Genomic DNA, 26,410 nt, shown 5'->3' with positions numbered 1-26,410 from the left:
AAAGCTGAACATCAACGACCTACTGGATTGCTACAGCCGCTTCCAATACCGGAATGGAAATGGGGACATATCATGATGGACTTCATTGTAGGATTACCTCGCTCTTCTCAAGGTATGGACTCTATCTAGGTAATTGTTGATCGTTTGACTAAATCTGCACATTTCTTACTTGTCAAATCTTTGTATAATGCGGATAAGTTGGCTAACTTATATGTTAATGAGATTGTGAGATTACATGGTGTGCTAGTATTTATTATACCTGACAAAGATCCTAAGTTCACTTCAAGATTCTGGTAGAGTCTACAGTAAGCTCTGGGGACTGAATTGAGATTAAGTAGTGCTTTTCACCCACAGACAGATGACCAATCTGAACGGACCGTTCAAACATTGGAAGACTTGTTATGGATGTATGCCTTAGATTTCCAAGGCAGTTGGGAAACCTACTTACCATTGGCCGAATTTGTGTATAATAATAGCTACCATTCGAGTATCGGCATGGCTCCTTATGAAGCTTTGTATGGTAGGAAGTGCCGTTCTCCAATTTGTTGACCATAAAAGCTTGAAATGCTTCTTCACCCAAAAGGAAATGAACATGAGACAGAGGTGATGGCTTGAATTGATCAAGGATAATGACTTGCAGATTTTGTACCATCCAGAGAAAGCTAATACAGTGGGGGATGCCTTGAGACGAAAATCTATTGAAAATTTGTCTTGTTTGCTCACCAGTCAAAGAAAGTTATTATGTGACTTGGAAAAGAATGAGATCGAAATTGTATTAGATGAACAGGGCGGGATCTTGGCCGCCATTTCTGCTTAACCTACAATCATTGAAGAGATTAGAGAGAAACAACTGCAAGATGAATTTCTAAAAAAGATTATGGATGACATAGACTCAAAACCAAAGCCAGGATATATTTGTGCTAGAGAACAATGTGTTCAAATTCCATAATAGACTTTGTGTTCCTGATTGTTTGGATTTGAGAAAATGTGTTATGACTGAAGCCCACACCTTTAAATTTTCTTTGCATCCAGGGAATACAAAGATGTACCACGACTTGAAACAAAACTTCTGGTGGCTGGGAATGAAGACAAACATTGCTGATTTTGTGGCACGATGCTTACATTGCCAACAAGTTAAAACTGAACATCAATGACCTGCTGGATTGCTAAGTCGTTTCCAATATCGGAATGGAAATGGGGATATATCACGATGGACTTCATTGTGGGATTACCTCGCTCTTCTCGAGGTATGGACTCTATCTAGGTAATTGTTGATCGTTTGACTAAATCCGCACATTTCTTACCTGTCAAATCTTTATATAATGCGGATAAGTTGGCTAACTAATATGTTAATGAGATTGTGAGATTACATGGTGTGTCAGTATTTATTATATCTGACAGAGATCCTAAGTTCACTTTAAGATTTTGGTAGAGTCTACAGCAAGCTCTGGGGACTGAATTGAGATTAAGTAGTGCTTATTACTCACAGACAGATGTCCAATTTGAACGGACCATTCAAACATTGGAAAACTTGTTACGGATGTGTGCCCTAGATTTCCAAGGCAATTAGGAAACCTACTTACCATTGGCCGAATTTGTGTATAATAATAGCTACCATTCGAGTATCGGCATGGCTCTTTATGAAGCTTTGTATGGTAAGAAGTGTCGTTCTCCAATTTGTTAGGCCAAGGCAGGTGACAGACCATTGTTGGGGCCAGAACTTGTTCAAGAAACAATTGAAAATGTGAAATTGATTCAACATAGATTGAAAACTGCACAAAACCGCCAAAAGAGTTATGCGGACGTTCAAAGAAGAGATCAGGAATATGAAGTCGGGGATCATGTATTTATCAAAGTAACTCCTATGAAAGGCTAGACGCGGTTTGGTGTAAAGGGCAAGTTAGAACCGAGATATGTTGGGCCATATGAGATTTTAGAGAAGATCAATCCAGTGACGTATCGGGTAGCCTTATCGCTAGTCATGGAGCATATGCATAATGTTTTTCATGTATCAATGCTCTTGGACTATTCGAAGGATCCATTTCATGTTATTGAGCCGACACATGTACTTTTAAATGATGATTATACGTATGAAGAACGACCAATTCAAATCATTAATCGAAGAATCAAGAGATTAAGGAACAAGGAAATTCCATTGGTGAAAGTTGATTGGCAGAAGCATGGAGAAACTTATGCTACATGGGAAACTGAAGAGGATATGATGAAGAGATATCCAGATTTGTTTCCGTTGAACCCAACGTTCTTTCAAAACGAAGGTAATTCGAGTTTAAAGGATCAAACTCTTTAAGAGGGAAAGACTGTAACAGCCCCGACTTCTGATTAACGTTAATTCATGATTAAATAAGCTTAATCAGTAATTAAGGTGAAATTCTGAATTAATTGCATATGTGTCGCATTATTTGTGCTTATATCTGTCTAATATAGAAATATCTGTTTGAGTTTCTGTTTTGTTTTGTGAATTGAAGGCCTTATTGGCATCCGATCATGAAATTGGCTTGATTTATGTGTTATTTAGGATTTTTAAAACATTATGGTAGGTTTAATTAAAATTCAATTCGGAACGATTAAATTAGAATAATTTAATATCCAATTGATTAGTTGATCAACAATTTAAATAAACCATTAACCAAGCCTATATAAGGCTCCCATATGTGCTTCATTTCTTTCCTTCAACACATCTTTGAGCCTATACAAGCAAACAAAACGTGAGAGAGGAGAGAAAGAAGAAACCTTGGACTCAAATTAAAGGATTTGCTAGGAATTGAAAGAATTGAACTTAAAGATACAAGAAGCAAGCCTGTAGCCTCTCGCTGGCAAGCCTAGGTAAGAATTCAACCCTTGGATTGTTCAAAGATGATATCTAGACCTTGAATTCAAGAGAATTGAGTTGAATAATGGAAGAACTAAGCTAGAAATGAAGAAAATTGAGCCATTCATGCATGCATGCATGCATATATCATAGCATTTTGAGTTTGTTTCTAAATAATTTCCACATGCATGTGTTTATTTTGACATGGTTTTGAGAATTCATCACATCTCTTACCATTTGACCTTAATTGATCATGTTTTGGAAAGTCTAAGTTCATAGTAATTCATGCAAGTCATGTTTATGGCATATTCATAAGTTTCAAGTTGACTTTTGAACAATGGGCATGCTAATAGTTTTGAATTCAAGATGTTTTTCAAGTTTATACAAGTTTGCTCAAGTTTTTGGCCCAAAAGAATGAGTTTTAAAGTGTTTGATTCGAGTTTTGAGCTTGGGAGTGCAATATGGAAATTCCAGATTTTGGTTTTCCGCTCGAGCAACCGAAGCTACGCTCGAGCGACCACTCTGTGATCTTGCACTTCCGCGTGAGAGACCAAAAGTTGGCTCGAGCGTGAAATGCAAGCTCCCAGAAGTTTACATATTTTGCAGACCGCTCGAACAACAAGAGTTACGCTTGAGCGAGGGCCCCAGTCTCACACTCAAGCGGCCATCAAGTGGAGAATTCACATAACCAGTACTTTTCAGAGTTTACAGACTGCTCGAGCGAAGGAAGTTGTGCTTGAGCTGTCCCTTATATGTTTGCATGTCCACTCGAACGAGGGAAGTTGCACTCGAGCGGGCCTTCTGTTTTCAACAAGTTTTGTTAAGAGTTCCAAAGTGCATTTTGGCATCCTCATTGCATCCTAGATATTCCTAGGCCATAATTAAGACCTAATAATGAGGATGAGACTTAGAAATACACTAAGAACGAAATGAAAGAAGTTATGTGTATTCAGGTATGTGTTTCAAGATGTGTATCTGTTATGTTTGTGTAGGTCACGCGCTATAAACTGTTTGATTTTGTCTGCTCTGTCTGTCCGCATCTGAAGCCATCAGTGAGTAATAACTTAGTAAAGCTATGTTCAACTTTAATTATTTTCTGTATGAAGAAATAAGATATGTTTAAGAAATGTTATGTTCTATACGATGAATGGCTGTCCCATTTTTTTACTAGTATTCGTGGCATCGTTAGTACAAGGCCCTTGTCCGAGAGTAATAATACCGTGGTCTCATGGCCCTTGTTGGGAGGTAATAATACCGTGGCTCAAGTATATTACAAGTTCCCGGTATCGGAGGTTCCTTATGGAACTGACAAGCATGATAACGCTAATGGATGTACCATGTATGAAGAAGCATGAATTCTTATTTCTGTATGTAGTTTGAACAAGAATATGAATATAAATCTGTTTCTGATATGAACTCTAATTTCTAAATCTGTTATAGACATTATTCATTTAAACCCTTTACTCTGTTATTATTCACTGGGCTTCCGCTCACTATTTATATTATGTATGTGGGTAAGCAGGCGCGTGATCAGGCCTAAGTTGCTGCCTGGAGTGTTTTTGGGTCAGCCAACCATTGTGCCTCCCAGGGAGGTTCCTTTTTGAGAAGTCAAGTTTTGGGAACCGTTGTAGATGTTTTGTTGTTTGTTTTGCTTATCTGTACGCTGGGCTGAGTCCCTCATGACATTATATGTACAGTGTTACAAGTCTTATGGAAGTTTGGCATTATATAAGCTTAAAATTTTTTTCCTATCTCATGTATGTCTACATAGCTCTATGGATCTTGTATTTTGTATAATTGCTTCTGTAGCCCCTTATATTTTGTTATTATGTTAAGAGACCTTTGGTAATCCCAGGATTACTGGCCAGTTACGTCACTAAACCTATAGGGACGGGTTTGGGTTGTGACACGATAGCTGATGATAAGAATCATGAAGGGACAGTTATAGTTGATTGGAAAACCAACTTACAATCTGGTAGTAATAGGACTAGTGAGGGTTTAGTTAATAGATAAGATGTCAACAAGACAATGATTGCTTGTATGCATAGTCTTTAAATTTCTCTGATTTTGTTAAATATATAGAAAATTGTGATCAAATTAAAGAAAATTAATCAAAATACAAAGAAATTCCAACTCAGAAAATTTTAAAACACATAGAAAATCGGAGAAATGGAGTAGAGAAATTTCAAAATACACATAAATTTGTTTGAAATTTCTTTGTGCTTTGAAATTTTTTTGGATCAAAATTTCTTTAGCAAAATGTTGAGTGACCCTAACTATTATGAAAATATTGCATATCTCTTATCTTATAAAATCTTAATATCATCAGGGGACCTTAAAAAAAATTCTCCTTGATTTAATTATAATTTTTAAAATTACACTAGTCTCCCCTTAGACTTGTCAACTTTACTGTTTACTCCATCCGTTTCAAAATATTAATTATTTTTGGGGAATTTATATTTTTTGGTAGTACAATTATTACACCTAAAAAAATATTAACTTTTCAAAATATTAACTCTTCTTCTAAATTAATTAACATTAATAATTTTTTATAGTACAATTATTATATTTCAAAAATATTAACTTTTTTAAACTACCATTTGATAGTAAAATTATTACATTTTGTAATTAACTTAGAAGAAGAGAAAAAATAAAAAAATTATTAATTTTTAAACAAGAATGAGTATTTTGAAATAATAAAAAATAAATTAATAAATTAATATTTTAAAATGAAAAGAATATTTTATTTTATTATATTTTTATTTTAAAAGTGTTATGACATTTTCCACATCTCTCATCATAATTAAAATAATGATGCTGTACTAATTAGTTTGGAAAATGCTATACACTCTAAATTTTTTATCAAATAAATGACCAAATATCTCACATTGCGAACCCCATACCCATATAAGATATCAACAATGTTAAGTGACTCGAAAAATCATGGCTTGAATAACTCGAAACACCCAAAATAACGTCGTTTTGGATGTAAAACGACGTCGTTTTGGATGTAAAACGACGTCGTTTTAACATATTCGGGCCATTCAAGTCACAAAAATTCGAGCCACCAAACATTTTTCATAAGACATTTGATCATTTATTTGGTATCCCTAATATTACTCAGTTAGTTTTGATATACTAATTAATAAATGGATAAATTACACTTACAGCTCCTGAGATTTAGATTTAATACATATCATCCCCCGACGTTTGGAAAATTACACTGACCTCCCTTGTCATTGTAACTATTTAGACGGAATGAAAACATTAAACTCATGTATTCTTTTTTTTTTTTTGCTTTGTTTTACTTTCTCTTCCTTTTTTTTTCTTCTTTCTTTTATTTTTTTTAATATAATTTCTTCTATTTTTTTAGTAGGAATTATTATTTTTTATATAAATAGAAAGGTTTGTGAAATGAAACTATTAATTAGTAGAGTGAAAATGTAATTTTTAAACCGGAAATGAGCCGTAGCTCGAATTGGTTGGCTCGAATTGGCTCGAAAGAGGGAGAGAAGAGAGGAGAAAGAGACAGAACAAAAAGAGGGAGAGAAGAGAGGAAGAAGAGAGGAGAAGAGAAAGAGAAGAGCCAGCACCACCGCCGCCGCCGAGGATCGGCGCTACTCGTCGACTTTGCCTCGCCTCCGCCCCTCGCCTCCAGCCCCATTTGTTGGGCCCCCTCCAGTCCCTCCTCCTCCTCCCTCCTTCCTCCTTCCTTCTCCTTCTTCCTTCTTCCTTCTCTTCTTCTTCTCTACTTCTAATTCGAGCCAATTTCAAGCTTCACTTTTCGAGCTACGTAGAACTACCGTTTTTAAACCGTCAAAGAATAAATAGTAATTGGACTAAAGGTGTCGATGTATGTCACCCTCAATATATCAAAGATCATTCTAATCAAACGACAATGTTACGTAGCTCAAATTTTGTGGCTCAAAAGTGGCTCAAATGGTCAAAACGACGTCGTTTTGAGTACAGAACAACATAAAAATGGCCAAAACGACGTCGTTTTGGCCATTTGAGCCACTTTTGAGCCACAAAATTTGAGCTACGTGACATTTTCCCTAATCAAAATTCACTTTGAATTGTGAGTGGGCCCCGCTGTTCAAAACACCGCAATCAGCCAGCCACGTGTACCCATCCTTGTTGCCATATACATCATCACACGTCGCGTTCCCATATGATGATGCCACGTCACCACTAACGATAACTTGGATATGAAAGGGCCTTCCCCGTAGAAGAAGAGGAAGAAGGAGAGAGAGAGAGAGAGAGAGAGATGGCGCGAGCATGGCTACATTTGAACAACTACAACAGAGCTCTGAGTACTATGGCCTCCAGTGGCAAAGAGACAGAACACAGAGTTCAACTTCCAGAGAAGGTTCGAAATTCTAGGGTTTTGATTCTTGGAGGAACCGGCAGGGTCGGAGGCTCCATCGCCACTGCTCTCTCCGCCCTGTGTCCCGACCTCCGCATCGTCGTCGGCGGTCGAAACAAGTAGTTCTCACACACTCTCTCTCTCTCTCTCACTGTTTGGTTGCCGAGAAAATAAAGTTCTGTTGATTAAAGTTTTATTTTGAAAAAATTATAAAAAAAAAACAAACTCCGAATTTGACTGTTGTAACAAAATAAATTTAATTTTTTAATTTTATCAATTTAAATTTTATACTTTTAATTTATTTTCAATATGAACAATTTGCCTGAGTATTTCAGACATTTTATATATAATTACATTAATTTTAATAGCTAAAAGATTATTTTTTGATTGGTTTTAGTAAACGAAATAGTCAAATAATTTAAATTTAAAAAATTTAAAAGATTATAATTTAAATTAATAAAAGTAAAAATTTATAATTTAATCTATTGCAGAGATAACTTGTTTTATTACAAGGTCAAACCTAGGATTTGTTTTTGTAGTTGTCCATTTAATTTTCTTTCATTATACTTTTTGAGCATATCCAAATGGCATCACTTTTGTTACAAAAACCGTTTGAATTGCTTTAATTTCTCAGGTTCCTGTTAATTTTTTATTTTCCCACTGTTTGGTTGTTTGGAAAATATATGTAAAATTTTGTGCCTTATGTTATCTTTAGTTTTCGGGTGATTAATGCTGGCAAAGTTGCCTACGTATCCCAAAATGGAAATCAGTTGTATTGAGGTTGCAAGTGATAAAAATTTATGTTTAATTTCTTTTATTTTCCGTGTTTTTTGAAGCATCCAAATGGCTTAACTTACAATTTACAAAGTCATTTTGAATTCTCAGGTTCCTGTTAAATTTTCTTTCCCCTCCTCTGTTGGTTGATGATGAGAAAATAAAGTAGAATTTTGAGCTTTGTATTTTCCTGCGTTTTTTGAGTATCACACTTGAGTAAACTTGATGATGTAACTATTTTGGGTTGGTTTGATTTTTCAAGTTGCTGTTAATTTTTTCTTTCTGCTCTGTTTGGTTTCCAGGAAAAAAAACACTAGAATTTTGAGCCTTATTTATATGTAGTTTTTGGATAAATATGCCACTAAATGTATTAAGATTGCAAATGATGAAATTTCTTCTGATTAATAAAGTTTAGTTTTCTTTCATCTTCCTTTTTTATTTATTATTATTTTTTTTGTGTATCCAAATGGATTAAGTTTAGTTATGTAAATATTTGAAATTGCCTTAAATTTTCAAATACATCGAAGGTTTTCTTTTCCCTCTGAGGAAACACAAGGGACGGAATGAAAATAATGCTTTTGAGTACCCTGCTCCATGTTATTTTTTGTTAAATGAAATAGAAAATTCACCGTAACTCATCCTAGTAGTTCTGGTGAACTCACTTGGGAGGAAAATTTCAGCTTTCTCAGCCTCCAAGGAAAAAAACTACTATCTTTCAATTTTCCTACATTTTGAACCAATCACAGATTTAGTTCTTGAAATTTGTGGAATGCGTGGAAACCTTGTTCTTGATGTTTCTAGTATGGAATTTGGAAATATGATTTGATTTTTCAAACTTAAATTCTGAATTTTCTGGATTGTGTTCTGTGTCAGGGAAAAAGGTGCTACTAGGGTGGCTCAACTTGGGAAGAATTCAGAGTTTGCTGAAGTCAACATTGATGATATGGAATCTTTGGAAGCAACGTTACATGGTGAGCCATCTAATAAGTTCGAACTTTCAACAAGATGATTCTGTTGCTCAAACTACAGTTGTTTTTTAATAGACTCTGCCCTTTTGTTACAGGATTTGATTGTTTACTATAGAAAATAACAGAAAGTAGACAACTAAAACGTATTCAGAATTATGAAAATTTTGTTCCATCTGACACTGGTAATGAACTTCACTTATCTGTTCACATTGGCTTTACATGAGGTTTATTTGAAATGCTAGCAATGTACCTTTTACTATTATCTTCATCATAGGCTGTCATTAGCAAAGAAGACCTGACACACATCTATTTGACTTGAATAAAGGCCACTAAACTCATAATTCATATTTGTTGAATATAAAAATTAGAGTAGATAAAATCTTTTTATTTTTAGTATTATGTATATAAACCGTGAATCACAAATTATATACATAATAATAAAAAAAAAGAAATTCTATGTACTGTAATTTCTATACTCAACACTCCCCCTTAAGCTGGTGTGAAGATATTCAACAATCGTAACTTGCCAATGGATGACTAGAGTAATGTTGGTCCTACGAACTTTGTGAACATATTTGCTAATTGCTGATAAGGAGAGACAAAGGATGGACTCACAATACCAGTTTGAACCTTCTCTCGAATGAAATGAATATCAACCTCTATATGCTTAGTACGTTCATGAAGAATAGAATCAGAGGACAGAACGAAACCATAGAATCTCACATGTTCCCTGTGCCATAGTTGGATACTCAGCTTCTGCAGAAGATATAGAAACAACTGCCTACTTCTTACTCTTCCATGATATAAGATGATCACCATAGAAAGTACAAAAGCTAGAAGTAGAACGCCGATTAGTTCTAGATCTTGCATAGTCAGCATCAGGGAAATTAAGGAGCGACTGTAAAGAATAATCCCAAGCCAGGAGAGGTCTTCAAAACATCTCAAAATACGATGAACCGCATCAAGATGTTTTGTATGAGGTGCATGCATGAATTGACTAACAACACTGACTGCAAATGTCAAGTCAGGTCTAGTGTTGATCAAATAAATTAGACGTCCAACAAGACGTTGATACATGCTTGGGTCTTCTAGCAACTCGCCAGATTTTGATGTAAGCTTGACATTGGGATCCATAGGAGAGTAGAAACAGGTTTACACCCTAACATATCAGTATTCTGAATTAAGTCAAGAGTGTACTTTCTCTGACATAAGGAGATTCTTTGCCGTGAGCGAGTCACCTCAATCCCAAGAAAATACTTTAGACTTCCCAAATCCTTAATATCAAAGGTGTGTCCCAAATCCCTTTTTACTTGATTAATGCCCATAGAATCATCACTTGTGAGAATAATATCTTCCACATAAACCAACAAGACTATACATTGACCAGTTGAATTACGACAGATGAAGCAAGTATGGTCGGAGTGGCATTGAACAAACCCCATGGAGATGATGACATAACTGAAACGACTAAACCAAACTCGTTGAGATTGTTTCAAGCCATACAAAGACTTGCACAATCGACACACTTTTTTCGTATACTCCCCCCTTAGCTCGAAAACCAGGAGGAGGTGCCATATAAATCGTGTCAAGAAGATCCCCATGAAGAAAGGCATTCTTGACATCAAGCTGATGAAGATGCCTAGAATGGGATGCTGCAAAAGAGATGAGAAGACGAACTGAGGTAAGCTTGGCAACAGGTGCGAAAGTGGCTCCAAAATCCTCGCCAAGAACTTGGGTGAAGTCTTTGGCCACCAAGCGGGCTTTGTAACGGTTAATGGAGCCATCAGCTAGATATTTAATAGTGAATACCCATTTGCAACCCACAGTACTCTCGCCAGAAGGTAAAGGAACTAGATTCCAAGTATGATTTCGTTCTAAAGCTGCCATCTCAACCTACATAGCCTCCACCCATTTTGGATTTTGAAGGGCCTCTGACACAAAACAAGGAATGGCCTCGGATCAAGCTTGCCAAGAAAAGAGCGATAGGTAGGGGAGACCCTGTCATATGAAAGATACTGGAAAATGGGATAATTAGTATTACTCAAATAACCCCCAACGGTTTGGAGGATGTCGATTCCGAGGGGGATTACGATGAGGAGGCGGAGGGGATGTATGTAAAGGAGAAGAAGTAGAGGCCATATGAAAGACATGATTTTAGATAATAAATTTATAATCCCTGGTAAAGATAACCATGATGACAACAATGGTATATATTAATTTCTGAGGCAATCCCACCATTTTTAGGTAGCTGCAACAAAATCTTTTGGTATATATTCTAAACACTCTGTATTCAAACTACAATATTTCCTTTACAGATGCAGATCTTGTAGTTCATACTGCGGGGCCATTCCAACAGGCAGAGAGATGCACTGTGCTGGAAGCTGCTATAAAGACCAAGGTGAGAAACAGGTAATTAGCGCGATTTTAATTCCTCATTTTTTGAATTGTATCTCATCTTTTATAATTAGTAGGTATCTATATAACGTGTCTTCTTACAAAAGAGTATAACCTTAGCTTGCTAATGTTTTGTCTCCAAACAGACAGCATACGTTGATGTATGTGACGATACAACCTATGCGTGGCGTGCAAAATCCTATATGAGTAAAGCACTGGCTGCAAATATTCCAGCCATAACAACTGGAGGAATCTATCCCGGAGTGAGCAATGGTGCCCACACATTTAGTCTTGGTTAAAGTTTTACGCATTCAATTCACTGTGAAATATTCTGTGACCCAAAGTGAAACGAATGTTTTGACAACAAATATCCACAACACAGCATAGAAGCAACGAGTGATCTTGTAGGTCTGTCTCTGCAGCATATATTGTTGTGAGGCATTAGTTTAAATAATGGTCTTATGCCAACTAGTGGATTGCACATCATGTCGGAGTAACTCTTTGGTGTTTCCAATATGAATTTTCTCAAATATTATGGTTTATTGACCCGACACAAACCTTCCTCCTTTAGTCAATCTTAGAATAGAACTTCAATATTACTATGGGTTGGAATTCATATTTAGTTAGTAATGAAGCCAGAATATGTTTATGTGGAAAATGATTACTTTATTATGTCTGATAATGATAATATGCTTCAGCTCTGGAATTTGATTATTCATAACATTTTCGTGACAGTGATGGCAGCAGAGTTAGTTCGTGCTGCAAGAAGTGAAAGCAAGGGGGAGCCTGAGAGACTTAGGTAATCATTTCACCTGCTACCCCCTTGATGTGGGTTCCAAGATTTGCTTTTTTTCCATCAGTTTCTGATAATATCAAACATTGATCAACATTTCACCATTCATCTCTATCTAGAGCCATAAGTTGCCAGATATTTGGCGCCAGCTTATCTGTTTGCACCTTGAACTCTTTTTTTTTTAATTTATTATTTTGTCTGTGGAAAAGGCATTATAATTATACTAGTCTCCTAGGCTGTTATATTTTTCCAGAAGGCAAGGCAACAATCATCTCAAAAAGCAGAGATGATTGTTGACTGCAAGCAACAACATCTCCTATTGAAGTGAGTTCTAGGCTTTATTGTAACATTCTTCTAATTTGTCCTCAATCTTTCATCATCCTCACCATACTATCCTCATCTGTATCATTTACTCGTTGAACATGTCTTAATTTATTGACACTCGGCCCCATGCATCATTACAAGCTTTGCAACATTGAAAATCTCTTTATAACTTGAGTAGCATTTTCTGTTCACCTATAACTTCTCAAACACAGGTAAAAGGAATGGCACATATTTTCTTTCCTCACACTGTTTTAGCTCCAAGTCAACATCCTTCTTCATCTTCCTCTCTTTTTGCTGATTTTAACTGAGGCCATTGTTACTGATATGTTACATGGACTTGGATATGAGTATTGGGTGCAGGTGTGTATCCAAGCTTTAGACTTTAAAAAATTTAAATCTTACGATCTTGAGATACATATCCAAAATTGAATATAGGTACGGAGACGCATCATATACATATATATATATATTGCATATTATATAATATTTTCAGATGAAATGTACATTATACATAAATATACTATAAATTAAATAGGATTCAGAAAAAATGTAAAGTTTCTATATCTAATTCATGTGGGTGGCTAAAAGTATTGCTTTGCTAGCACATATGAGTTTCTTCTTTTTCTTATATTGTAACAACTTAAAAGGTCCGAGTGTCTAAATTGGGTACGAGTGTCAGACACATATTTCACACCCTTACCCATATCATATCTGGTGGACACGGGTACTTGGGGGATATAGAAGAGTCCATGTAACACATTCTGTATGCAGTTTTTCAATGTTTGACTACTACTTTTGTCTACTACTTTGGTGTTAATAGTAAAGATAGTTGATTAAATGCAAATCCAACATGGTTGCACATACATAAGTATTACTTGTGCATACATCAGTGTTACTTGAGAGTTATCTCGAACTGGGGTTGAAAAGCGACAAATATTTTGTTTTTCTTCTAATTCTTTCTTAAAGAATTTGGCAACTTACATGCTGGTATATTACTTCAGATTCTCCTACTACACAGCAGGCACTGGAGGTGCTGGCCCAACAATATTAGCCACTAGTTTTTTACTTCTTGGAGAGGAGGTTGTTGCATATAGTAGAGGTTTGTTTCAAATGTATAGCTACAATATTTTCTCTAATTTTGATCGCTGACCTATATTATATCATCATTCTCACCGAAATAATGGATTAAATTTATCAGGAGAAAAGATCAAGCTAAAGCCCTATACTGGAATGCTAAACATCGACTTTGGGAAGGGGATTGGAAAAAGAGATGTTTACCTCTTGTAAGTTCGTAAGATACAAACTACTCTTAAGACAGCAAAACTTGCATGCATACAGATACAGTGAGCCAACATTTTCTTGAGTGGGGTACATCACTAATATCAACTTTTAGTTACATAAAATTACAACAACAAAAACTCTTTGGATAAAGTAAAACACAATATTTATTTCATAAAATACAATCAACAGATAAGAAAATTTGCATCCATCGGGTCCATATGTTTTTAAAATTTTCAGCCTCTTGCAGAATAACACAACGATAAGGAAACCAGTTTATTTGTTACATCTGTTTTTGAAGCCCAGCTGCATTCATATTTAAGAACCCCCTCAAAAAATTCTTACAGGCCCATGCCAAGTTGAATTCTATTAAAGTTGGAAGGCACCCCTGAAAGTAGAAGTTGATTTGTCATGCCATGTGAAACGCTTGCCACAAAAAAAAAAAAAAATTGTAGATTTTGTGTTATTAACTTCCACAATTAACATAGAGTCGGTACTTAAATTAAATTCAATGATCAGAGTTTGCACTGGATTTTAATGATAGGGCTTAAGTCATAGAACATTGTTTCCAGGAATTTGCCAGAGGTGAGAAGTGCCCATGAGGTCCTACGAGTACCAACTGTTAGTGCTCGATTTGGAACTGCACCATTTTTCTGGAATTGGGGAATGGCAGTGATGACTAATCTTCTTCCCAGGGTATGTGTAACAACCCAGATTTTTAATTATTCTATAGAATTTATACTAATATTATTTAATCTCAGTTCGGAAAATATATAATTTATTATATGTTATTATGTATAATTTTGTAAAATAATATAATTATTAAAAGTTTAGGGGTCAAAATATAAATAATAATAAAAATAGAAGCTCCAATGATTATTTTCGTACCCTTATTTAAATATTACTTCCGCTTGCGTTTATTGATTTGTTTAAGAATTGGCCGTAGGTAACTTCAGTTACTGGTCATCACGATGCTTAACCCTTGGATACGGGGAGCGGGTCGTAACAAATGGTATCAGAGCAATGGTTTATAAAAAAAAAAAAAACATCATTGGAGCATAGGACACACGCACATTTAAGTAGGATGGCGGGAAATTAGTACCGAATTATTATATTTTGTTCGTCGATTTAATTATATTATAATTTTATATGATTATACATATATAATAATTTTTTTTTTTTAGTGTGCCTAATTTGTGAAGGATATTAGATATAATTTATGTTTGTTATAGTAAAAGTAGGACAAGAAAAGAAGGATATCGGGTTCAATCACCTACCAAAATTATAATATAATTAAATATATATAATTTTCAGTTCAGTATTCAAGAAAAAAAAAATTTATTTTGATGTTTTTAAAAGTGGATTCAAATTATAAAGATACTAATCAATGAAAAGTTCATCTCAAATTTTTTAATTCTTGCATATAATTCTGTCATTGTGTTCTCATTTTTATTTATTTTTATCGTCAACAAAACGAGTGAAAAGTTTTTAAAGTCGCTCCTTATTTCTTATTTTGGCCCAAAACAATTTTTGGCAACTAGACAGTGCGTTATTTTTGGTAAAGTTTTTTTTTTTTTGAGGTACTATTTTCTATCAGATTAATCATCTAATATATATTTATCAGAGTGCGCAGCGGATAGCTTACATGTGAAAAATTTCGAGGACGAAATTTTAAAAGGAGGGAAGATTGTAACAACTCAGATTTTTAATTATTCTATAGAATTTATACTAATATTATTTAATCTCAGTTCGGAAAACATATAATTTATTATATATTATTATGTATAATTTTGTAAAATAACATAATTATTAAAAGTTTAGGGGTCAAAATACAAATAATACTAAAAATAGAAGCTCCAATGATTATTTTCGTACCCTTATTTAAATATTACTTCCGCTTGCGTTTATTGATTTGTTTAAGAATTGGCCGTAAGTAACTTCAGTTACTGACCATTACGATGCTTAACCCTTGGGTACGGGGAGCGGATCGTGACAGTATGCTTTTACATTCTGAAAATCACTTAATTTGCACTTGTTTACTTCACATTGCTTTTATTTTCCTTGCTGCCTTGCTCTATAAATTATCTTTGAGTTACTGCAAAATGGTTATAAATCCAATAACAAATGATAATAGCAATGATATTTTTTTAAGTTGGTTATTGAATTCAAGTGAGATAATTTAGACTTAGTTACTTCTGACATCCGCTTTTATTGGATAGAGTTTGGCATTTCATTACAGTGGATGCAGAAACCCTTTTTATTAATATATTAAGGATCACTTTTGTTTTTTTACGAGAGTTTTATACAATGTTTTAATGATAATTTGCAATACACAGAGCAATGAGAATTGAGAAACAAATGATTCATGATTTATACTTGATTACCATTGTGATCAAACACCAATTGTATGATTCACTATTATTTTAGCTCCTCCCAATAGGCCTATGTAATTTTGATCTAGTCTTGCAGGAATTTCTAAGAGACAGGAGTAAAGTTCAGAACTTGGTTGAACAATTTGACCCAGTGGTTCGAGCAGTTGATGGAATTGCCGGAGAGCGTGTTTCAATGAGGGTATGGTACCACATAAATACTTAAATGAATTGACTGGTTTTGTTAGAATTTACCATTACCTACCACCACTACCACCTCACCAACTGCACTAAACCTAACCCACTACACCACTACCACCTCACCTACTCCACTAAACCTAACCCACTACACCACTACCACCATCCACTACACCTACATCTATATAAGGAACCATTTGTAATAGACATTAGATATCTATCAATAACATCAATCAATAATACATAAATTATTACATGGTATCAGAGCAAGGTTAAGAACTTAGTGATTCCGCTTCACCGGCGGGCGGCAGCCTCGCCTTGGCCGTCCGCCGGACAAACCCAAATTTTCTAATTCTCTCTCTCCTTCCTTCCTCTATACTTTTCACCCACATACCAGTGCACCAATCTCCTCTTCCCGAATCCGAAGCGGCGTCGTGGCTGCTTCCGAATCCGAACCATAAGATCGTCGACAACAGTACTGATCTCAAGTCTTCGGAATATCTGTTCGCTGATATTAATCCGTATCTGGATCTCGACATCATGGCCTCATCAGTATCATCAGCAGCAACAATACATCTCTCCCGCCGATGGAGTTGTTCCGGTGCAGATCAAGAACATTTAACAGCCGAGGGCTACGCACGCGCCTCCGGCCTCCCCAGCGTCTGCACCACCCCCTCCGGCGTCATCTCTGCTGCCATCGTCCATGTTTTTGCTCTTTTCGTCGCCGTCTCGATCGGAGCTAACATCTCCGGCGGCCACGTCAACCCCACCTCTTCAAATGGACGTCTTTTCTCATCCCTCCCACCACAGTCCTTATTTTTAACTTGGTGGGTATAGTGGCCGATGTTTCCTATGCCATAAACAGTGGGTATCAATCATGGGGCCCTTTCTTCGGCAAGCTGTTCTTTGCCATTTGGGTTGATTCTCCAAAGGTTGTGTCTCCAGCGCACATGCCTTCAATTAATATATTCTTATTATTATTATTATTACTATTATTTAAAAAAAAAAAAAAAAAAAAACCATTTTATTATTCCACCACTCTTGTGTCTCCCAGCGCACATGCCTTCAATTAATATATTATTATTATTATTATTATTATTAAAAAAAAAAAAAAAAAAAACCATTTTATTATTTCACCACTCTTCTTTTCTTTAAACATAACACCCTCTCTCCACTCATTCCTTTTATTATTTTTCTTATGCACCCACTCACACTCCATGTGCTCTTTGACACTTTTTCTCCACCCTTACACACACCCACAAATATATTTTGATTACCCTTCCAAAACAAACATCTCCCTTTTTTTTTTTATTTGTTCTGATATTCAAAGTAAAAAAAAAAAAAAAAAAAAAAAAAAAAAAAAAAAAAAAAACAACAACAACAACAAAGCAGACGAAGACGGACTGCAGACCAAACTCATTTTATTCATCTCGGGGCTCACCCCGATCACCATTTTACATTCAAAAAAAAAAAAAAAAAAAAAAAAAAAAAAAAAAAAAAAAAACACACAAAAAACAAAACAACCGCACCCACAGAGGGATCTTTCTTCTCTACTCTGCTGCGGGTCTCTTTTTCTTGTTTTTCTCTTGGTTGTCCCGTGACTGCCCAGCCTCGCTGCTTCCTAGACCACCAAGCAAGTTGCCTCCTCCCTGCTCCTCCACTACAGCATATGGCGGCCCTCCAAATCGGAACATAACAGTGGCCTTCCGCTTCAGCTCCTTATTTTCCGCCTTTAGCACACTTATCTCTGCTCGCGCATCCTTATACATGCGTTGGAGCAGAGCCAGCTGGGAGTTTAAATGCTGCACCTCATTTGCCCTACTCTGCAGCCGGTTCGACAAGTTTGTAACCGCAGTCATGGTTTCCACACATGACTTCAAAGTATACTGATTGGCCTCCACATCTGACTGCACTGCCATTCTTTGCTCCACCGACCGCATCGGAAAGTTCAACGGAGCAAACTCCGGGGCGCTTGGTTGAGGTTCCAGTGCCACCGCACCAGTTCTCTCTCTTGTTGACTCGTTGAGGTCGGGAAAGAGGGTGAGCAGCCCGCGGGAAGACGAAGCCATTTTTCTGGGCAACAGAATGTTGCAGAGTATCTTTCTCAGCAAAACGAAGAATTTTTCAGAGGTTTCTCTCAGTTTTTTTGTCTCAGTTTCTGCCTCAGCCTCAGCCTTCGTCTTGGTTAAATAGCCAAGGAAGCCACGCGTATCGCGCGCCACTTGACGCCAGACGACAAACGGGCGCGCCAACCAAGGCACTCACGTGCCTCGCCATCATGTCCGGCACACCTTTTGATGAATTGGGCACGCCTTTTGATGGCACGCCTTTTGAAAAAATTGGGCACACCTTTTGAGGGTGCAACTTTTACAAGGGTCCGACAAGACTCTGTAAACTGTCCCGACATTGATTCCGGTTAGCTCCTTTATGGGTCCGACAAGACTCTGTAAACTGTCCCGACATTAATTTCGGTTAGTTCCTTTATGGATCCGACAAGACTCTGTAAACTGTCCCGACATTGATTCCGGTTAGTTTCTGCAAGGGTCCAGCAAGACTCTGTAAACTGTCACAACAACTGTCACAACATTGTCTGCTACAACGGTTCGACATGACCCCATAAACTGTCTTCTACATCGGTCTGACACCGCCATCCAGTGTCCTCTACACCGTTATGACACCACCATACAGTGTCCTCTACAACGTTATGACACCCCCATACAGTGTCCTCTACCACGTTATGACACCACCATTCAGTGTCTTCACCAATGGTCTGACACGACCATACAGTGTCTCCTATCCTTTTTTATTTTTATGTATTTTCTTGTTTTGTTCCTCTCTTCAAACTCAAGTTGGTTAGTTTCTATCCTCCTTGAGTTTGCGGGGGGCTGTTAGAATTTACCATTACCTACCACCACTACCACCTCACCAACTCCACTAAACCTAACCCACTACACCACTACCACCTCACCTACTCCACTAAACCTAACCCACTACACCACTACCACCATCCACTACACCTACATCTATATAAGGAACCATTTGTAATAGACATTAGATATCTATCAATAACATCAATCAATAATACATAAATTCTTACAGGTTTATATTAGTTTTATTTCAGGGCTTTTTTTTTTGAATTTTTTTTTATTGGACTTATACATTGCATCAAGTATGTCGCTTCATCTTCATTTTTCTTATGAACAGGTCGATTTGGAGTGTGCAGATGGGCGCAATACATTAGCTCTATTTAGTCACAAAAGACTCTCTGTGTAAGTTCTATTGTCTAGAGTCTTTTTGTACTCTTTACCTGCATTGATCTACCTATTCTCACCTTGCTAATTGATTTGATTATCCTTTAAAGAAGATAATTTTCCAAGGATTTATTTGACTCATAAGTCATAACATGTGTGTATTTAATTAATCCCTTGCAGATCAGTTGGAACTGCCACAGCTGCATTTGCACTTGCCATTCTTGAAGGAAGCACACAACCAGGTGTTTGGTTCCCGGAAGAGGTATATATATCAATTCTATTACATAAAGCAGACAATTTACTTGACGAAACTATGTCATGCATTTTTTCATGTCCAAATTACCCCTATATAACTGCCTTAAGTTTTTTATTTCAAATTTTGATTTCTTCCATTTTTTTTTCTTTCTTTTTCTTCCATATATATGTTCAAACTACCAAATAATTTAGGTTGCAGATTTTCTTTTACCGTGCCTTTTAATTCTATAATACATTTACCATGCAGCCTGAAGGAATTGCAATTGAGGCAAGGGAAGCTCTTCTAAAACGAGCTGCACAAGGAACGATTAATTTTGTAATGAACAAGTAATAACTTTTGCTTCAGATAAAAACAATTTTCTGTCATTACCATTCATATGAGCATGTTGTTTTCCATAACTTTTCCTGTCAACAGGCCTCCATGGATGGTGGAAACAAATCCAAAAGAGCTCGGTTTAGGAATATATTTGTAAAAATTCTCAGATAAACATTTCACAAGAAGTTGAATTTTCTATTCAGCTTTCTCCTGTTCGGATTGCAAAGGTAAAATTTCGAAAATTTTGTGCATCTTATAAATGAAGCTTTGGTTAACATACATTTTGACTTAGAATCTGTTGGTGTCTCTCTGTTATGTTTATTTTTTCAGGTAAGTGAGTCTGTTGCCCAGTTAATCATTTTTGTGAAGAGTGAGCAAAGCAACTTGAAAACTATTTTAAAGTTCATAACCAACCATCAGTTAGCGCTATTAGGTTTTGATTATTTTTTAGGAAAAATATTAAAATTAATACCCCCCTTCATAATTCATTGAACTGCCAACCGTTTAAATATATTTTATCTGTGGTCTTAATTATATTTAAGACAATACAGCCCTTCACGTGGACATCAAAATTTTCTTGTATGTTTAGCTTCATTCTAATATTTATAAACATATGTCTGATAATTGTAATTACATTATTTTATTATTTTTATTTTAAAAAAATTGATGATGTATTTAAAAATCATAATTGTGATTCATTCGTATAAAGAGGGAAGATTATAAAATAAAAAAAATAAAAAACCCAATAAGTAAAAAGGAAACACAATTTATTTCATTTTATTTTATTATGGTGCTTGGATAAATAATCACCTCGGTTATTATTACAACCAAAAATAAAAGCAAAGAAAGTCACTTGGAAACGCAATTGCTTTTAGCAAATACAACAAACCTTGTAAACTTCCAAGTTGTTAGATGAGTGAAGTCTTGTGAGGGTATGCACTAGAGATGATATTCACAAACATCTATCCATCGTTTACGGCATAGTCTTTACAAAGGAATGAACTTTTTTTTTTTTTTTTTTTTTTGAGGAAGATGATAAACAGTTATATTAAGATAAAAACAAAGAACATACAGAGTAAAATAAAATAAGATCCCAAAGGACCAAACAACAAACAACAAAAACAAATTTGTCAAAAATTAGTTGCAATCTAGGAAAAACTACCGATCTTTTCATAAATGTTGTTTGGAAAGTTAGATCTGCATCAACATCCGTCGTCGCCATTGACATTGTCCTTATCGCTGCTGTTCAAGTCCGTCGCCGCCCGTACTTTAGATACTGCCAGAAGTTAGAGTCGAAGAAGAAGAATACTCACAATGATATAGGAGAAAGCTTGAGAGAAGAAGGAAACATTGTAGGTGTTGAAAAATCAAAAATCTATGTCGAAATCGGAAAAAAAAAAACTTAAAACTCTTGTTCCGGACATAAAAAGTCCAAATCTACACTCTAAAAGTGTAGATATATATATATATATATATATTTTAGGAGTGTAAATCTACATTTTAAAAATGTAAAGGAGGTTGCCAAAACAACATCGGAGCTTCACCTGAAATTTCTACAGAGAGGCTCTCACTGCTTGATCTCTCTTTCTCTCTCTCTACTGGGCCTCCATAAAGGAATGACTTTGAAGATGTTAATGGCACCACAAGCATCTTTAGCCATAGTATCTGAAATTGCAGATAAAGCAGTTGTCTTGATCGTTCTCTTTGTCTACTCTCTCGGATTTTTTTAAAATTTATTATTCATAAATAATTTACTTTTTAGGTGAATATCAAAAGGAAAAATGAATCCCATAAAATTTTTAGATAAATTACAGAAGTATATAAATTTTATCAAAGATTTATGTACAATTAACACTTCAAATAGTAATTTGATAAATTTTGTTACAAATAAACCTTTTAATGTAGCATTCCTTTTAAAGGTGGGATAATTTTATCATAGTTGCAATATCGGCAACAAAAACTTGATAAATTTATTCCTAACCACCTTTTATTTGTTTGTTTTTATTAAATTCTAAAACCTTTTGATTGACACTAATGCAAAGGGTTAGATTTTGTAATTTATCTAAAAATTTATGGACTTTTTCTTTATTGTTTAAAAGATTTATGTACAATTCACACTTTAAATTTAATTTTATGAATTTTTAAGAGTTACTCAAAATCTTAAAAATAAATATTTTAACGTAATATCCTGTAGCATAAAATGAAGTGTGAACAATACATGTTTTATCCTAGTTACAACATCAGCAACAAAAATTAGATAAACTTATTCCCAATGACATTTCGTTTGTTTTCATTCAATTCCAGCAATCTTTTGACAGACACTAATGTAATATTTTATTATTTTTTTTTATTCACATACTAATACAAGTTTAGATTTTAGACTATATCTTGCTGTTGCCTACTTTATTTTACGTTTTACAATTATTTTTTCTTGATTATTGAAAACAAAAAAATAAAAATAAATAGCATAAAACAACTGTCTAACTAATTAGATTGGAGTGCTTAATAGACAGCATTGGAAGGATGCCAATGCATGAATGCTCCAAACCAATGGAACCTCCAAGCCTTCAGGTTATGTTGAAATGGACGGTCTATTAAAATTATATGAAATATTTATTTTTTTTGTATGAGTATGAACAGTTGAAATTACTAAGATGAGTTTAGTATAGGTCTATAACCAATGAACTGAACTTTTTAGCCTACCCCGAGGGCAAAGTTGATTCTTTTTTTAAAAATCTACATTAGTCGTTCCCACTCAATATCTAAGAAATTAAGAGATCAAGACGTACCTAATTACTAGCATTACTATATAAATTTTGATTCCAATATCAAAAGGTTATGTGGTTACCTCCTTTAGAGAAATGAAGGGCTATGTCTACTAATAAGTGCATGTTATTTCTTATGAACAATGTTATACTATATAATATCTTTTTCTTTGATTGTTCAAAACAAAACAATAAATAAATAAATAATGTAAATTTGGAAACACAAATTGATCAAGGAAAACTTTGTTCTTATCAAATTTATAATCAAAATGATATGATAGTGATATGCTTGAAATTTTAAACCATTTTGATAAATTTTTTTTGTGTTAAAATAATAAGATCAACACTTATTTCTTGGTTTTTTTAAATATATATATACACATAAGATTATATAATTTCACACAATAATTATATGGGCGTCGTGCTTTACGTGTCCTCAACATTTAATTAATAGTATGGGACAAAAGTATTATTGTTTGTTTGTTTGTTTGTTTTTTTTTTGTTTTCTTATTTTGTTTGTTTTTTTTTTTTTTTTGGATTTGCGGTCACACATTTTCAAGAGTGACTCGTTAATATTTAAATTTGCATTCTTAATATCAATCTTCCATTTTAGAGGCCGAATGTATTTACATCTAATGCATGTATTTCTATTTTTTTGTTCACACTTGGAACAAAAAAAATTTCGTAATTAGATAAAATAATGGAGTCTTACATTTTAAACAATATCAATTATACTTCAAATAAGATTCATTTGTATAATTTTGACATTAGTGTTCAGTTCACAAGAGGAAAACAAGTGACATGTGGCATTTTTTTTTTCCTCCTAATTTTCTGATCTTTCACTTTCCGGTTTAAATTATAATGGAAATAAAAAAAGCCTGGATAAACTTGTGCCATAAGGGAAACAAATGACGTCACTACAAAAAATTCACTTTTTTGCGACGGTAAAATACCGTCGCAAATACCCAAAACCCTGTCTCAAAAGCTTTTTTGCGATGGCAGCTAGGTTTTAGCGATGGTAATAGGGGCGTCGCAACAAAGGGGGTTGCTAAAGGCCTTTAGCAATGGTATGACCCCGTCGCAAAATATTAGCGACAGCAAAAGTGTCTTTTAGCGATGGTAAAATACTGTCGCTATTAATGTGTAAAATTTTGAATTTTTTGAGACAGAACTGTGTTGCCGTCGCTAAAAAGGTTATTTGCGATGGTAAAAATACCGTCGCCAAAAGTTTTATTTGAGAACGAAAAAAATGCCGTCGCTGAAAATGGTTATTTGCGACGGTAAACATACCGTCGCTAAAAATAGTATTGGCGACAGTGAACGATGGCGTCGCTAAAAGTCCTGTTGTTTCAATTTAATAATAATGCAAATATCTTTAGCGACGGCTATCTTGCCGTCGCAAAAACCTTTTTTGAGACAGTATAATACCGTCTCAAATGAAAAAAAAAAAAAAACACTGCAACACAATTATTAAAAATATGAAAATTACCTGTATTAAATGAAAATAACTAAAAAAAAAACCGATAATTATATAATAATATAAAAATTCCTGTATATAAATAAAAATTCATCCATAATTAAAGTATTCTTACATTCATAACAACACATCATCAAAATTATCCCATCACATAATGCTGCATAATACATACATAATGTTCACAAATCTAAATAACGTAAATCAAAAATAAATGTATTCGTCATGATTCTTCCGCGGGTTACAAAAAAAAAAGTTTGTCACAAACTTCACACGCCTGCATTCCACAAGAAGCAAACTGCTACTCAGGAAATATCTGAAAATAAAAAATAAAAAAAATTAATGACAATATAATTATGTGTTAATATTTTAATTACATAAAAACATAAAAAATTAACTACTATATAATTACAAAGATAAAAAAGTAAATAATTTTGGCTAGATAGAAATCCGACCCTAACTTCCAAACCGGGAACCCGATTGGAGTCCCATCTTCTCCCACAAGTCTCTCGTGCGTAGGCGGTCCTGTGTGCCAAGTTTCGTGCCAATCCGACCCCGTTTGGTGATTTTGGGGCGTCAATACCTCGAATTCAAGTTTCTTAAGAAACTAGTTTGCCTAGACCGAAATAGGGCTCTAACTCCCAAACCAGGAACCCCATTGGAGTCTCGTCTTCTCCCACAAGTCTCTCGTGCCTAGACGGTCGTTCTGTGCCAAGTTTCGTGCTAAACCGACCCCTTTCGGTGATTTTGGGGCATCAACACCTCGAATTCAAGTTTCTTAAGAAGCTAGTTTGCCTAGACCGAATTAGGGCTCTAACTCCCAAACCGGGAACCCAATTGGAGTCCCGTCTTCTCCCATAAGTCTCTCGTGCCTAGGTGGTCGTGTGTGCCAAGTTTTGTGCCAAACTGACCCCTTTTGGTGATTTTTGGGCATCAATACCTCGAATTCAAGTTTCTTAAGGAACTAGTTTGCGTAGACCGAATTAGGGCCCTAACTCCCAAACCGGGAACCTGATTGGAGTCCCGTCTTCTCCTACAAGTCTCTCGTGCCTAGGCGGTCGTGTGTGCCAAGTTTCGTGCCGATCCGACCCCGTTTGGTGATTTTGGGGCGTCAATCCCTCGAATTCAAGTTTCTTAAGGAACTAGTTTGCCTAGACCGAATTAGGGCTCTAACTCCCAAACCAGGAATCCGATTTGAGTCAAGTCTTCTCCCACAAGTCCCTTGTGCCTAGGCAGTCGTGTGTGCCAAGTTTCATGCCAATCTGACCCCATTTGGTGATTTTGGGGCGTCAACACCTAGAATTCAAGTTTCTTAAGGAACTAGTTTGCCTAGACCGAATAACGGCTCTAACTCCCAAACCGGGAACTCCATTGGAGTCTCGTCTTCTCCCACAAGTCTCTTGTGCCTAGGCAGTCGTGTGTGCCAAGTTTCGTGCTAAACCGACCCCTTTTGGTGATTTTGGGGCGTCAACACCTCGAATTCAAGTTTCTTAAGGAACTAGTTTGCCTAGATCGAAATATGACTCTAACTCCCAAACCGGGAACCCGATTGGAGTCCTGTCTTCTCCCACAAGTTTCTCATGCCTAGGCGGTCATGTGTGCCAAGTTTCGTGCCAATCCGACACCGTTTGGTGATTTTGGGGCGTCAACACCTCGAATTCAAGTTTCTTAAGGAACTAGTTTGCCTAGACCGAATTAGGGCTCTAACTCCCAAACCGGGAACCCGATTGGAGTCCCGTCTTCTCCCAAAAGTCCCTCGTACCTAGGGAGGTCGTGGGCACCAAGTTTCGTGCCAAACCGACCCATTTCGGTGATTTTTGGGCGTCAACACCTCGAATTCAATTCTCCTAAGGAACTAATTTGCCTAGTCCGAATTAGGGCTCTAACTCCCAAACCGGGAACCTGATTGGAGTCCCGTCTTCTCCCACAAGTCTCTCGTGCGTAGGCGGTCGTGTGTGCCAAGTTTCGTGCCAATCCGACCCCGTTTGGTGATTTTGGATCGTCAACACCTCGAATTCAAGTTTCTTAAGAAACTAGTTTGCGTAGACTGAAATA

The 26,410-nt window shown here is 35.6% G+C and overlaps 1 protein-coding gene across 1 annotated transcript; it reads left to right on the top strand.

The window, feature by feature from the left end:
- The first annotated feature begins 7,011 nt into the window (after positions 1 to 7,011).
- LOC114267790 (Saccharopine dehydrogenase) lies at positions 7,012 to 20,798 on the top strand. Its single transcript, XM_028208851.2, has 14 exons — positions 7,012 to 7,315; positions 8,844 to 8,941; positions 11,254 to 11,336; positions 11,479 to 11,605; positions 12,068 to 12,131; positions 13,451 to 13,548; positions 13,648 to 13,732; positions 14,300 to 14,423; positions 16,197 to 16,298; positions 19,499 to 19,563; positions 19,726 to 19,807; positions 20,048 to 20,127; positions 20,216 to 20,343; positions 20,447 to 20,798. The coding sequence occupies exons 1-13, from the start codon at positions 7,098 to 7,100 to the stop codon at positions 20,271 to 20,273; spliced, it is 1,284 nt and encodes a 427-aa protein (XP_028064652.1). The 5' UTR covers positions 7,012 to 7,097; the 3' UTR covers positions 20,274 to 20,343; positions 20,447 to 20,798.
- The last annotated feature ends 5,612 nt before the right edge of the window (positions 20,799 to 26,410 follow it).

Source organism: Camellia sinensis, chromosome 12 (assembly GCF_055761805.1).
Source record: "Camellia sinensis isolate YWXY chromosome 12, ASM5576180v1, whole genome shotgun sequence".
NCBI lineage: Eukaryota > Viridiplantae > Streptophyta > Magnoliopsida > Ericales > Theaceae > Camellia > Camellia sinensis.
This window is presented reverse-complemented; position numbering and strand designations above follow the sequence as displayed.

Excerpts from the sequence above, each read along its gene's own strand:
- LOC114267790 (XM_028208851.2), top strand. The coding sequence starts at position 7,098 with ATGGCGCGAGCATGGCTACATTTGAACAACTACAACAGAGCTCTGAGT. Across the intron at positions 13,549-13,647 it reads GGTTGTTGCATATAGTAGAG|GAGAAAAGATCAAGCTAAAG; the intron begins GTTTGTTTCAAA and ends TAAATTTATCAG. Across the intron at positions 14,424-16,196 it reads TGACTAATCTTCTTCCCAGG|GAATTTCTAAGAGACAGGAG; the intron begins GTATGTGTAACA and ends CTAGTCTTGCAG.